The 14,488-nt window shown below is 36.9% G+C and overlaps 1 protein-coding gene across 1 annotated transcript in view; it reads right to left on the bottom strand.

Annotated features, from left to right (window-relative positions):
• klhl32 (kelch-like family member 32) overlaps positions 1–14,488 on the bottom strand; it is a 51,078-nt gene that overhangs the window by 36,307 nt on the left and 283 nt on the right. Inside the window, exons 2-4 of the mRNA XM_066702649.1 lie at positions 13,349–13,529; positions 7,193–7,300; positions 3,295–3,393 (exon numbers count right to left, since the gene is read on the bottom strand). Of these exons, the coding sequence (XP_066558746.1) occupies positions 3,295–3,393; positions 7,193–7,300; positions 13,349–13,519 (378 nt within the window). The 5' untranslated portion in view covers positions 13,520–13,529. The remainder of the gene's footprint in view (positions 1–3,294; positions 3,394–7,192; positions 7,301–13,348; positions 13,530–14,488) is intronic.

Raw genomic sequence — 14,488 nt, forward strand, 5'->3', positions numbered from 1 at the left:
CTTTAAGCTTTCTGTCCTTGTAACACATGGAGATATCCGCTAAGGCAAAGAAGACAAAGACAACAAATAGTATACTACACTTATTATGATAAGAAACCCAAGTTCAGCAGCAGAAATATGTACTTCTGCAATTTGAATGCTCCTCGGCATGGGGAACAACTGGTGTTTTTAATTACAAAATAACAAAATTCAATGTAGTTTGTATTTTCTTAACAACATATAGCATACATAAACAATATTGTATGGTATTTTCTTGTTTAATGAAAATATATTTACTTCTGTTGATTTTGTGGAAGTGAGATGTTTTTTTGTTCTTCAAAGGGATTGTGCTGACAGTGCAGTAACTCATCCTGACAGTGAAGAGCGATGGATACCTGATGTGATGACAGGAGAGGTTTGAAAGCATTCTGATGCACATTAGGATGTAAAGAGCTGTCAAGTTTTATATGTGTGGATTGGAGTTGCTTCTATCACCACAGGTCTGTCTGCTGATGTGATTTTGTCTTTCTTAAGAGACATGTTGGGGAGAATGAATTAATCTTGCTTAGATTAATTCACAAAGAAACAATGCAAACAATGCAACAATGCTTTTTCTTTCAAGCTATTAAAACCTCAACTGTCTAGGAGGATCCTCTTCAGATGCATCTTTCCAATGTCCCTGCTGTTGATTAGGTCTGCCGTTTTTCAAGCCTTGCCAAGACTATGAATTAAAACCACAGCTGGTACTTTATAGATGCAAGGAAATCTTACGGGCACTTTTCCGAGACACTTCAAATGCGACCACTAACGTATCAGGTATTAGATTTAAGATGGTTTGCTTTTGTGTGCTGGTTGACATGCTGAGGTTCCCTTTAGAATGATTTATAAGTATGCAAATGCACGTCTGAACCACCTTGCCTGGAGACTGAGCCGAATTACCACACTGACACTGACCTCCAGCTCCCAGAATCCCACAGCCAATTGATAAGCCCCCTCCTCCTTCAAGAACAATATCCATATTAGACATAATAATAATAATAATAATAATAATAATAATAATAATAATAATAATAATATGAATTACTATTGTTATTATATCAAATAAACACAAAGAATATCCATGAACAATACAGATAAGTCACATATATTATGGATTTCCAGGCAGGCAAATAAATATTCCTAATAAGAAAAAACATTTGCAGTGTAGCCTACTACTACACGTCAGGCTAGATGAGCTTTGATTGTGTGTCTTTTTTCTTCAGTGTTGAGCACGATCACAGAATGTAACTCTAATTCTGAAGACAGCACCGGGAAGTGCAGTCCTCATCCCGGGCCCAAACATGACAGGCTTGGTATCACACACACCAGTCGCCTGTGGGACTCGGGGCATCGGAGGTCAGTGTCAGTGAAGGAATCCAGCTCGTACTCCAAGCAAGGTGAAAGGTTTAGACGCCTGCATTTGCATACTTATAAATAATCCAACACCAAGGTTCATGATGTGAAAAAAGTAGAAATAGTGGAAACATGGACACTGCTCTGAGATGGCTGATACCTTAGAGATAATGTTTATTAATCTTTCATGGAAAAAATAAAAGGCAGGCCTTTAATAGGACTGGCTTCCACTGTACACATTAATACTGTAGTCAATACAGACAAATTATATCAGCCCATTACAAATTACTACCTCTCTCCAAAAGAAAAACATGGATATAATGCATTTGTTGATGCATTCTCTGAGATTTTTTCAACCACTGTAAAGAAATTCCAGAAGAGGGTGAGCTTTGCCTTAAAGATGGAAGTGTGTTTTTCAGATAGGAGCTGACGGGCTGTCACAGTCTGCAGATTCATATTGCTTTGGGTTTGTAAAAGCACTACTTGGTAATGTGAGACGGCAATTTGAAGAAGGGGATTAGTGTACAACTATTTAAATAAGGCCCTTGTGCCACCAGGGGCGGTTCTGAGGGGGGCCGGGATGGGCAGTGCCTCCGTGACAGGAAGTTTGGCCCCCCCATGGCCCCCCTAACTAGCACTGCAGACAAAATACCGTCAGCACAACCCCCCCATCCCACCCCCCACTAGCATAGTGGACAAAACACCACCCTACTCCAGCACCGCAGAGAAATTGATGGCCACCCTAAAATTACAACTGGCCCCAGCCAGGCCCCCCCCCCCCGCTGAAATGGTCTAGAACCACCACTGTGTGGCACACAGCTCTGACACATACCTGGTTTTATCAACTGAGAGCTCTGGTATTTCAGTATGAGCAGGTACAGGACATACTGTTTGCTAAATATAAATTACCAAATTTTGACTAAATCTAAACATTGTTCTATTACAAATTACAAAACATGTAGCCTTTTGTGTTTTTATTTAAATAGTGGCTTCTGACAATACATTTCACCATGATTGGGTACAAGTTTGGAAAGTGGAATTTGCAAGATATATGCTTAAGAACAAATAATAGTATGTCTTGTATATAGTAGTATATAAACTCAGCAAAAAAAGAAACATCCTCTCACTTTCAACTGCTTTTATTTTCAGAAACTTAACATGTGTAAATATTTGTATGAACATAAAAAGATTCAACAACTAAGACATAAACTGAACAGGTTTCACAGACATGTGACTAACAGAAATGGAATAATGTGTCCCTGAACAAAGGGGGGGTCAAAATCAAAAGTAACAGTCAGTATCTGGTGTGGCCACCAGCTGCATTAAGTACTGCAGTGCATCTCCTCCTCATGGACTGCACCAGATTTGCCAGTTCTTGCTGTGAAATGTTACCCCACTCTTCCACCAAGGCACTTGCAAGTTCCTGGACATTTCTGGGGGGAATGGCCCTAACCCTCACCCTCTGATCCAACAGGTCCCAGACGTGCGCAATGGGAATGAGATTTTCATAGTCATGTTTTTTCATGTTTTTCATAGTCAGTAGAAAGGTCTCTTTAGTGTCCTAAGTTTTTATAACTGTGACCTTAATTGCCTACTGTCTGTAAGCTGACCATTCCACAGGTGCATGTTAATTAATTGTTTATGGTTCATTGAACAAGCATGGAAAACATTGTTTAAAACCCTTTACAATAAAGATCTGTAAAGTTATTTTGATTTTTACAAAATTATCTTTAAAAAACTGTGTCCTGAAAAAGGGACGTTTCTTTTTTTGTTGAGTATATATATATATATATATATATATATATATATCAGTACCATTTTTAGAATTTCCTAAACCCTGAAATGGCTCCAGCTACTATGCAATGGGGATCATATTCCCTCTCAGGTGTATTTTGAAGCATAGATTTATAAATATCCACTCACCTGGATGAGATAGTGCGAGCACAGGCTGAGGAGCTCCAGCAGCTGCAGGTGACTTCCTGCTGCCAGTACATCCTGAATTACAGCTGGATCCAACACAATCTGAGACAGAAATAAATACTCAGAATGATACTAACCAGGTTTAACTATAAGTTCTTACTCATCAGAAAGCTAATATGCATTTCTGTGCATTTTGGAAGAGATGGCACATTTCAATAAATGTCATTATTCAGTATGTACAAACTTCCATCAGAAAATAATTAACAACTATATCAATTTGTTTTAATAAAATACGGCAAAATGGTGTTTACTAACTGTTGAGAACCCTAACCTCCATCTCAATGTGTTCTATTATGTATACAACAAATAGAAAAAAGCATGACTAAAAATAATAATTGTCCATAAAAAATTAACAACCAGACCCGTTTTTAGAAGAACCCATAACGAATATAAATCATAGGTTTCCTCTGAAATGACACAGTTAACCCATGTATCTGGGCATCTATCCATGATCTGCCAGAACAAATAAATACATAGAGGAGTTCATCACAGTTCTCTGAAATATACCATCTATTGTAATTGAATGTAATGTAATGTACATTAAAGTAAAGAATCTCAATGATACTCATCATCTTTTATTATATTTTAATCATTACATAAACTTAAACTAAGCACCCATCCTCCAAAACAAATGTTAGCAATTGCTATGATACATAATAATACATATAATCAAAACCATGTTTACTTTGAGAATGGTCTAATGGTCGAGAAGGATTAGTAAAAGTAAACTGACAAAAAGGTCTGAATGTGGAAACATTGCAATATGCAATAAGTTCCACACTCACCACTAGGTGTCAGACAAGTTACATTATAAACCAAATGTGCATTGACTGGTTTCATAAGTAAATGCAAGTTAGTATCAATGTATTGTTGAATAAGACTTCACAAGAGAATTTTGGTGCCATGTTTCTTTGTTTTCAGTGCACTAAATAACATCACAAAATGAATGCTGTATTATAGTAGTTACAATGTAATTTATAAGGATAGTCAAACCATTATATTTATAAAATATACAAGATAGATACATTCATTTAATTTTGTAAGTTTATATATAAAAATCAATACCCTGATTATGATCTAGAACCTCCTTCACCAGAAAGGAAACAAAGAAGAAGTTTCAAAGAAGAAGTATTGGAAAGACGCTGACTCTGTGCCTGGGCTTTGTTGACTATGAGAAAGCATTTGAATCAGTATACAAACTCAGTCATCAGAGCTCCAAGAAATCAAAACATTGAGGAAACCTATATCATCACCATCACCATCAGCCATATCGATCCACTGTTGGATGAAGGCCCCACAAGATGATTCCATTTGCTTCAATCTACATTTGCTTATCTTTTCCATGACATGTCTGCTCATTGTATTATTTCATTAGCCTATATAACTTATTACATATATCTAAAACACTTCAACATCAACCATCCAACTCAACAAAGACAATTTAACTGGGTAAAACAAAAGTCAGGTTTAACAGCTGTGAAATCTAAGAAAAGATACTCGAAGATGTCAAAAGTTAAGATAGTTCTGATATTATGAAGAAAAGAAGAGTAAAAATTGTATGGCGTGCATTTGGAAGAAACAGCACTATTGAAAGGAAATCTACCTATTTGCTTGAAGAGAAAAGTATTTGATCGACATCATTGAAAGAGTGAAAAGGTTAAAATGGCAATGGGTTAGACACACTGCAAGAAGAATAGCTTAAAGGTGGACAAAGGAAGCTATTGAGTGGATACCAAAATATTAAAAAGGCCTAGAAGACAACAACATAAAAGATGGGAAGATTAAATCATAAAGTCTGCAGGTGTGACATGGGAAAGAGAAGCTGTAGATTGAAGCAAGTGGAATCATCATTTATCATATATAATATGACAAAAGTGCATGTATTTTCAATTGTGTGGCATTGCTCCCTTATTTTCTTGGCTAAGATGTATATCTTTCATAGACAATATTGAATGACAATACTCTACTAACACTGCCTTGGTGACCTAGGCTGTTCTAAATGAGGTGTCTTAGAGGGTCCTGTGGACTTTGGATCCCAAACTGGCACACAGTTTCTGACCAGTGCTACCAAGCAGATAGCAAACTCCCTGCAGAAACTGACTAGCCCCCCCTCTCTCTCTCTCTCTCTCTCTCTCTCTCTCTCTCTCTCTCTCTCTCTCTCTCTCTCTCTCTCTCTCTCTCTCTCTCTCTCTCTCTCGTGTGTGCTGGGCCTTCTCTGCAGCTGATCCCCATGTTGGTAGTCTCCACTAGTCTCTGCCACCACATCCCCTGGGCTCACTTAATGGTAGTGAGCAGATGCCTCACCTTAATCAACTCTACCACAGGTTCAGCAAATCATATTATTGTATGTCACTGGATATCTTTTATATTACACAATGAACTGTTATTGTTGTAGCGATTTGCAACTGAGACCTTCTAAATAGGTATCAGGAGGGAAACGCAGAACATTTCTTATCGCTAAGCTAATCCAGCAATGGAGAAAAAAACATGAACATAAACATAGAGAGACTTTAGTTTAAGCTACTAAAATCAGGCAGCTATGAGGGGGATACATGTGACAGTTAAAAGAAGGAAATGTATTTGAGCACTTTAAAAAAATATATGATTTTTTAGAATCAAATCAAATCTAATGTAAATAAGTTAAACCCCTTTCCCTGGGCTATGACAAATAACATGAAAGGAGTGGTCCAGTGATAATTGACCAGCTTGTGAATATGCTGGGACAAAGGCATGCACTACACAGGAATAAGATGTGTCAGGCAGCAGATAGCGATCATGACGAAGAAGAATCTCGGTTGTCATATTATGTCCACAGGAATGCAGACATAGGATGTCTTATTTAGTCAAGCAGGAAGGTGTAAAGGACAGAATAGTCAAGCAGAAAGGGGGCTTCAATTACTTCAAACAAGTCAGGACTAGCAGTTTAGGGTTTCTTTTGTCAAACTGATTATAACACTGTACACAGACAGGCAAATTGCTCACTTTGTTGCAAACACAGATGGACTTGCCGCTCAATGGTGACCTAGATAAGACATTGCCATCCCCTGTGTCCTGTATGGAAATAACATTACAAACCAATACAGTCATTTTCTTGCAAGACATGATGGTACATCCTTACAGCACTCCTTGTACCTTTGGAAAACATCTGGGTGCAGCTGATGGGAGGATTGTGGTTTTATTGGCTGTCTGCTGATTTGTCGACTTTGAGAGAACTCTCCAGAGTTTTTAGCTAAATCTAAGTGGATGTGCTTAACGTGACCAAGATATTACACTGGGCCTATGATGACACATTAGAATTAAATGATGACATAATTAGAACGGGCTATTCTCATGGTCTACATGACCCCCATATGCATCTCCCTGTTAATTGCACAGGCATTATGAACGTATAGTTTTTTGACCAGTACCCCTACTGCACAGCTGAGTTAACTGAGAGAAACATGTCAGTCTCTGATTTATTAGGGCAGATTTCCCTCTCCAAAGTGTAAACTGGCTGTGCAAATGAGCAAACTTAAAACCAAATGGAGAATACACACAGCTTGCACTTATACTGTCAGGCCTAGTCAGTGTAGAGCTAATCACATTAAGTCAACTCTGGGCAGAAGTAAACAAACTTCACCTAATCTAAATGCAGTGCCACCAAGACAGCCACACCTTGTCACCATCAGTGTGTGGCACTGGCTGGATTTGAACCTGTATTCGCCACTCAGTGTGGCCTATCTGATGCTCCAAGGAGTTGCATTTCCCAGAAGCCCATTGAAATCATCCAAGAGATAACCACAACACAAAATAATGCCTTATGAAATTAAAATATAGCTTTCAGAAAGAAGCACTTGCTTACCTGTCCTGTATAGGCAAAATCCAGGGCCTGTTTCAATCCAATGCTTGTAACTCCATGCAAGTTCACTTCGTCAGCTTCACTTTCCACCATACAAAGGCTGAACATTGCCTAAAAGCATAAGGAAATACATACAAATGTTAACATTTTACTCATATTGGTACACATTTCATTTTTGGATACATAAAATTACATATTCCGTTCCTTTGACCCGAAAGAAACACAAAAGAAACCCTTATGGGTAGAAATGAACATATGGCTTGGTCCAGGTGCATTACACATAATTATTTGCTGAAACTATTTATTTATTTTTTCTTGTGGGAAGCAAAGCAGTCATGCATCAATCAATCGTTGGATTACAAGGAAACCTTACAAAATTATCTATAATTATTATTGTCGGATACATTATTTTACAGTTACCAAGGAATTAAATTAAAAAAAGATAAATTTGTTGAATCCAGGCTTCCAGTCAATACACAATTACAATGATCTGTGGCCTATACAATTAAAAATATAAATATTCAGGCAGCGTTATTTTTTAGAAAAACTCACATCAAAGAATAGCTCCGTGTCAGAAAGTGTGCTAGCCAAGAGTTGTGTGATGTAAATAAAGTGCGGCCAATTTCAATGACCTGCAGTGATTTTTGATTTGTACATCAAATCTGACAGCCTGGAAGAGTTCTCAAAGACCAGTGATATTTCAACTGACGATGAGACATCATTCATTCATTTAATTTGGTTACCCACGGTTCTGTTCTGCTTTTCAGATGTAACACACTTTATGAAACACCATCATATTGACCAGGCATTTCCTTAATGTTAGTATCATTAAAATACAAATGGTTGAATGAGTCAAGACTAGACATGCACCTGGAGCTGAAATAGTTCTCTGAGTTGGGTAAGAGGTCAATGCAAACATGGAAAGTGAAGCAGGCTCAGACACATGCATTTTTAGAAAACATTTGGCTAGAAAGTAATTAAATGTAACAGTGCAGCAAGTCTCCTTTAGTTTAGTGGGATGTTTAATTTCAGAACACTACCTTCATGTCTAGTGTCCTCCCATCAGACAGTATTTTACAGAGTAAACATGCATGCTTGCCCTAGCATTGGAACTGGTCATCTGAACATTGTTCATCATGATAGCAGGGCACAGGATACTGAACATGGTGGCTTCCTGCTCAATAAGAGATGATGCAGGGTACTGAGGTGAAGGTATCAAAGCTTATAAACTATGTATACATAATTTGTTGGAGGGTCTCTAAGAACTAGGTTTGCCATGATATCAACATTTCTGTTTTCGATTATTTAATCATTTTCGTCCTACGATTACAATTCCTATGATATTTAAGATATGATATTTAAATTAGTTTACAATGGCACAAACTGCTGGATCTCCAGCACATTAAACTGAGATTTTTAGCCCCAGTCCCCAGAAAAGTACAAAGTGAAAGATTTTTCCAACAGTTTAGTTCATTTATATATATATATTTTGAAGATGACTGAATACATTTAAAGTGTTTCCAGTTTTTCGATGGAACTTTCTCAGACAAATCCGTTCGTCAGTTTGTTCTCCGTTTTTGTTTATTTTTAAAACCAAAATAATCTCAAACTCGGGAATGGAGTCTCTTAATGTAGGTGCTAGTTGCAATTCTTCTGTTACTTTAGCTGCAGGTGGTGGGGATTCTGCAGACATACTGGTTGCGTTCGTGTAGCGCAGATGTCAGCAGTTCTGTGCTGCTCCATCAATGGGATTGGTGGGATTCTTCAGATCTGCACAAAACTGCAGAAATCTGCACAACACGAACATGACCACTGGGACTCTCTCTTTCAGGATGTCTCCATGCTGTATTCTCATTGAGTATGAAAAGCGGGCGGGGGGCATGACCTACATATCTCTTTCTTTGTTTACATCTGAAATCTCAAAAGATCAATAAAAATCTGATCAGATTTAAAATAAAATTTAAAATTTGTAGATAAGGTTTTCTAGTTGTTGTTTTTTTAATAACGAATATACGATACTTTGGAAATACCACATTGTATTGTAGTAATTGAATATTGTATATATCGTGGGGAGCGATAATTGTGGCAACCCTACTAAGAACAAAGTAGATTGTGGACAGAGGCTTAGACTGAGTTGTTGAAGTTTGTTGTAGAGAATGTTGAGGTACTGAGAACACACCTGACTACAACACATTGCTATTTAACACAACGCAGTTTCTCTGTGTTTGTAAAGAGCTATTTCCCTCTGCAGAAACAGAAAGAACAAAGAACAAACACTGCAATGGGTGGGTGTGGTGAATTCACTTTGCCACAAATGTTATTGTGCCTATTTAATGTATAAGCTACTGAAACATTGTTTATAAACCCTTCATCGCTGAGCTGCTAAAATATATAAGCATTTACTTATATAATAGTGAATAGTGAGTGACATCGATGACAACAGTGTCATAATTATTTAAAAAGAAAAGTTAATTAACTATAGGTCCACGAAATGTAAACAGTGTACCACTCACTTCTTAGAGAACAGAAAAATAATAAACTACTGCCCACAAACAACACTTCAGGTGTGTGATGCTAAACCACAGCATTACTATTTCTCCCAGTATTTCTCCTGGAATTGGAGGATTTTATCACTCATTGCAGTTGGATTATAAAATCCTGATTATAATGTGAAGGAGAAAGAAATATAATCTGCACAGAGCTTTAAGACAACACCATTTTAGACAGCTTTTCTAGCAGACAGAGGAAGTTTTGATTTTCTCTTCCGAAATATTTAATGACATCATGCAGAAATCCAAGCTTCAACAGTGCATTTTACAATGAATAGTAATCAGTCAATTAAAAATAGCACAGAAAACATGCCACATTATAATATATGTATGCAGCCACATAAAATAAAACCATTCAAGCATACTGTCTTTTCTGATGGAAGGAATTATGCAGACGGGAGGGCATTCCTAAGGACAGAAGACTGTTGTCACATTCAATTCAATCAAACATTTAGATCCTTCAATTAAATCTGAAACGTTCACCCTCTGTGGGTTGTATATTTCTCATGAAAACATTACATAAAAAAGGAATGTATAACACATTTCTATAAGAACATAAGGTTGTACAGATGGGCTACATTTATTTGTATCTGTACTTTCATGTAAATTGCTTTATCTGTAGTTTGTGCAATCAAGACCTGTTATCAAAGTGTCAATTTAAAAAGAAGAACAAATACGAAATTTCATTTTTAAAGGTTATTAAGAGTCTGGAAATAACCCACAATAGCAGCAATGAGTATAATATTACTAATGTCACTAATAGAGAGCTTAAAATACACATGCTATCTATCATTCTGAGTCTAATTTACATAGCATTAAGCTTTTGTATCATAGTTCTCATCTCATCTGCATGCTATATATTGTATGGAAATCACTGCAAAGCCAGGTGCTATTTGTTTAGAGACAGAAGGGTTCAGCTTTGTCTGTTTGCCCTGCTGAATCTCAGCTCTGATCTAAAGAATCTTGAATATTCATACGACAGAGAGGAATGATCAATTCATACATAACATCCACAAAGGTCATTCTTCACCTGAGGTCCTTCCCTCTGTCTCTCCACATTTCTTTCAGCAGTTTTGTCCTTCTAGCTATATGCAAGGCCATTACACTCCCATTATACTCTCATTATAGCAACGACCAAATATCTTGCCCATACATTCAACCCACAGGCATGTTTTCTTATCATATTTCTTCATTAGAATAATATGGTTAATTCACATTCAGCCCATGGATTTACTTACATACTGACTATCAGCACCGATATACAGGGTGTTTCTGTATATGTGTTAACATCGGTGCTTCACACAAACAACAAAGGCGACACCGTGGCATAAAAGAATGCGAGCCATCTAACTGAAACAGTTATCTTTGAAGAGTGTAATGAGCACTTTTTAATTCTGCTGTAACACTGCCAAACAATGATTTCACACCGATTGAACCTCTAATGACCCAGTTTACTGACACATGCTTGTGCTCATTTTCTTTTAATAGAACAGACTGGATTATCAAACTAAAAAACTGTCAGCCAGTTAATTAATATAACACCACAGGTCAAGTCTCTTGCTACTGCAGGATAAACAGCAACAAAAGCATGAGACCCAGTCAGTTTCTACATCTACAAAGAAGCTAAAGCATCATTCAAATCAAATAAAATAGTTATGAACTAATTTACATATTTAGATAGTAAACAAACGCACACATATATTGTAAACTATGCACACTTTCATTTTAACAAATGTTGCAAGTTCAAGGATTTTAATCATAACGAAATTTGTTTGTTTAATTTCTATTTATTTGGATGGCTTCTATGATTTCTTTGGCTGCCTGTGCAATGTGGTACCGCAGGATTCAGTCAACACACTTAATTGTGCTTCTTCTAGTTGGACATGTGCAGTATGCTTCAATCTGTGCAGAATACATATTTATACATTGAAGTGTGTGTTGTCATTGTGCTATTTATCAAGCTTGTCCAAGGGTTTCATGAGTTTACTCTCATTCTGATCCGCCCAATTACTACTACATCCTTAGAGGTTACGTTTTATGACTGGAGGAGATGTGGCCCACAGCCTGTAGCACACTGTTTATCTTTACATTTTCAGGCATCAAATAATCTTAGAGGGTTTGGGCAGGCAGAAAATACATACTTGGGTGGCAAATCCAGCAGATATTCCTAACAAGACAATTAGGCACCTCTATCAATTATTATTCTCTCGTTTCATCCTTTGTTATTAATAACAGCAAAAACTGCACAAATGCATGACACCATGAGATCAAGGTAAGATCAAACAAACAAATAAATATGCTTTATTCAAAGTTTTCTAGCTCTCATGGTGATTTATTTAAATATATATACATAGAGAGAGAGAGAGAAATAAAAAGGTAACAGTTTTATACTATGCTTCTGCTGTGGGATTCATATACACAAATGGAATAGGGAAGGAGAAATCTGAGCCCAGCCATCACAGTGAAGAACCTCAGAGGAAGGAAGCTCTGCCACTAATGGTTTAGTCTGACTAAAGGTGAGAGACTAAACACACCAGGCTAATTGGAGCCTACTTTACCACATAAACACAGTGCGGTTGGGCATGAATACTTAAGAGACAAAAACAGTTTAATACTAGCAACTGCAATTCAACCATTTACAATAATTTACCATACATAGCAACAAGTCCCAGGGAAGTTGCAATGACCCATAAACAGCAGCAGCAGGTGCTACCACTTTATTGCAACAGCTATTCTTTTCTGTTGACCAGTTTATGAAGGTGCTCATAGCACTGAGAAACAAAGATGTAATGTGGCGTGAGAGTGAGTGAGAGAGAGAGAGGCTGGCACCTCCTATTATGTTCAAACACTACACCAAGGACCCAACTCACAGCCCACTAACGCAGGGGACAGTAAACCATGTGATGATGTTTCCTCCACACTGTCACATAAGGAGAATGACTGCAATTAATTCTTGTCCATTACACTTAACTCAAAATGGAAGTAAAAATGGAAGTAAAAGCTCCCAATGCTCAGTGATGTTTCTTTGAAGATTTTCTCTTACTGCAGCCACAAACAATAGCAATCTTTCCCCACTGCTTTTATTTTAACCATTTAAACAATGTATTATATTCCCTGTTTTCACTTTATGGAGATTATATTGAGAATTATTATAAGAATATATAGTGCAAAATATCAATTGGAATCCGGTAATGGCTTTCTTGAGTGTAAGTCAATTCATAGCATAAAGCTCAAGTTACTAAATTCCATTAGTGCCCCCAGCAATAAATAATTCTTACTCAATTTTACTACTTTCATTCCAAGATAAAGGCAAAGTGACAGAATGTAAAACACGCATCAACATAAAAAAGATTATTCAGAGAAATGTTTTGTAAATCAAACAGATAACTCAGAAATTATAGCACACCTTTATCGAAACAATGATTTGGGAGAAACCAAAGTATCACAGAAGTAAACAAAACAAATATTTGATCTTAATTTTGAGCAACACTTTCTTTTATTTTATTTTTTGTTATTTTTTAGAATTGTGTAAGTGTATGCAATGTTATATCTCACACAATGTTCTTCACCACTGTGTTTTCAGGATAGTATAGGAAGTCAGTAGACTTACTCTGAAATAGTCGCTGCATGCTGCAAGAACTGCCTTGTGGGCATGAAATTTCTGTTCCCCGGCAACCAGAGTGACATCACAGAGTATTCCGTCGTTTCTCTGCTGGTTCAGGGCTGCGAGAACAGCATCCTTGTGAGATTTGGACTGGCACAGCCTTTGACCTGTTAGCATTTCTTGAATGCTGTGTCAAAGAAAACAAAAATAGGTTAACTGTAGAAACATCTGAAAAAAGCCAAAAAGAGTTGGGATGGAAGGTGGTTTGAAAACACACACGTATCTACCCGAGGGAAGCAAATCACTGTGTAGTTAAATGCTTCCTGGCTCTGACGTGTTCATTCTTCCAGTATTTACAGAAAGGCCACATGCTGGATTAAGAACAAAGCCATGGAAATCACTGAACTGCATGTAGCAGAACTAAATCCTCTTCAATGAGGTGAAGAGGAGAAAGACTCCAAGGACAGAAACAACAGCAAGCCATGGCAGACCTTTCAAAACCACACCTGCTAAAAAAATATATAATTTAATGACATAAAGCTAACCTGACATATAACCTGACTGCCTGCGAATATGAGTTACATGTGTTTAGATAAAGCGGTGTCATTAAATTAGGAAAATAAGTCAGAAAGATCAGGCCCCTAAGATTATTATTATCAGTGTATGTAGACTATGTTTACATGAATTCGCACCCTCTGTATTAACATTTTAAGTACAATGTAATTATTATGTAAAATAATATATATAAAAAATGTTTGCTTAATTTCAATTGTAGTGATATGAAAAAATGTACATAAATGATAATATAAAAAATAATGTATTCATATATAAACACAAGGTAACACAATAATCAAACACTTAACAATGGTAAATATGTGATTTACAAGGCAGTATAATCAAATAATTCACTTTGATTCCTTGGGCCTGAAATAGGCCTATGCTGCAAACAGCCCAGGTGATAGTGTAATTCTTTTAAAACAATTGCAGATAGAAGGCATTATGCTGCAACGTACACAATCCAGATTGTGTGCATTCCATACTGTGCACGCTGTAGGTCAACTGAAAGATGTTTTCCAAGCAGCTGGTACAGACAAGAAGCTCCTGCCGCAACATGACCTACATATATTGAGCAGATTATTTTATTGT

Source organism: Amia ocellicauda, chromosome 1, assembly GCF_036373705.1.
Source record: "Amia ocellicauda isolate fAmiCal2 chromosome 1, fAmiCal2.hap1, whole genome shotgun sequence".
Lineage (NCBI taxonomy): Eukaryota > Metazoa > Chordata > Actinopteri > Amiiformes > Amiidae > Amia > Amia ocellicauda.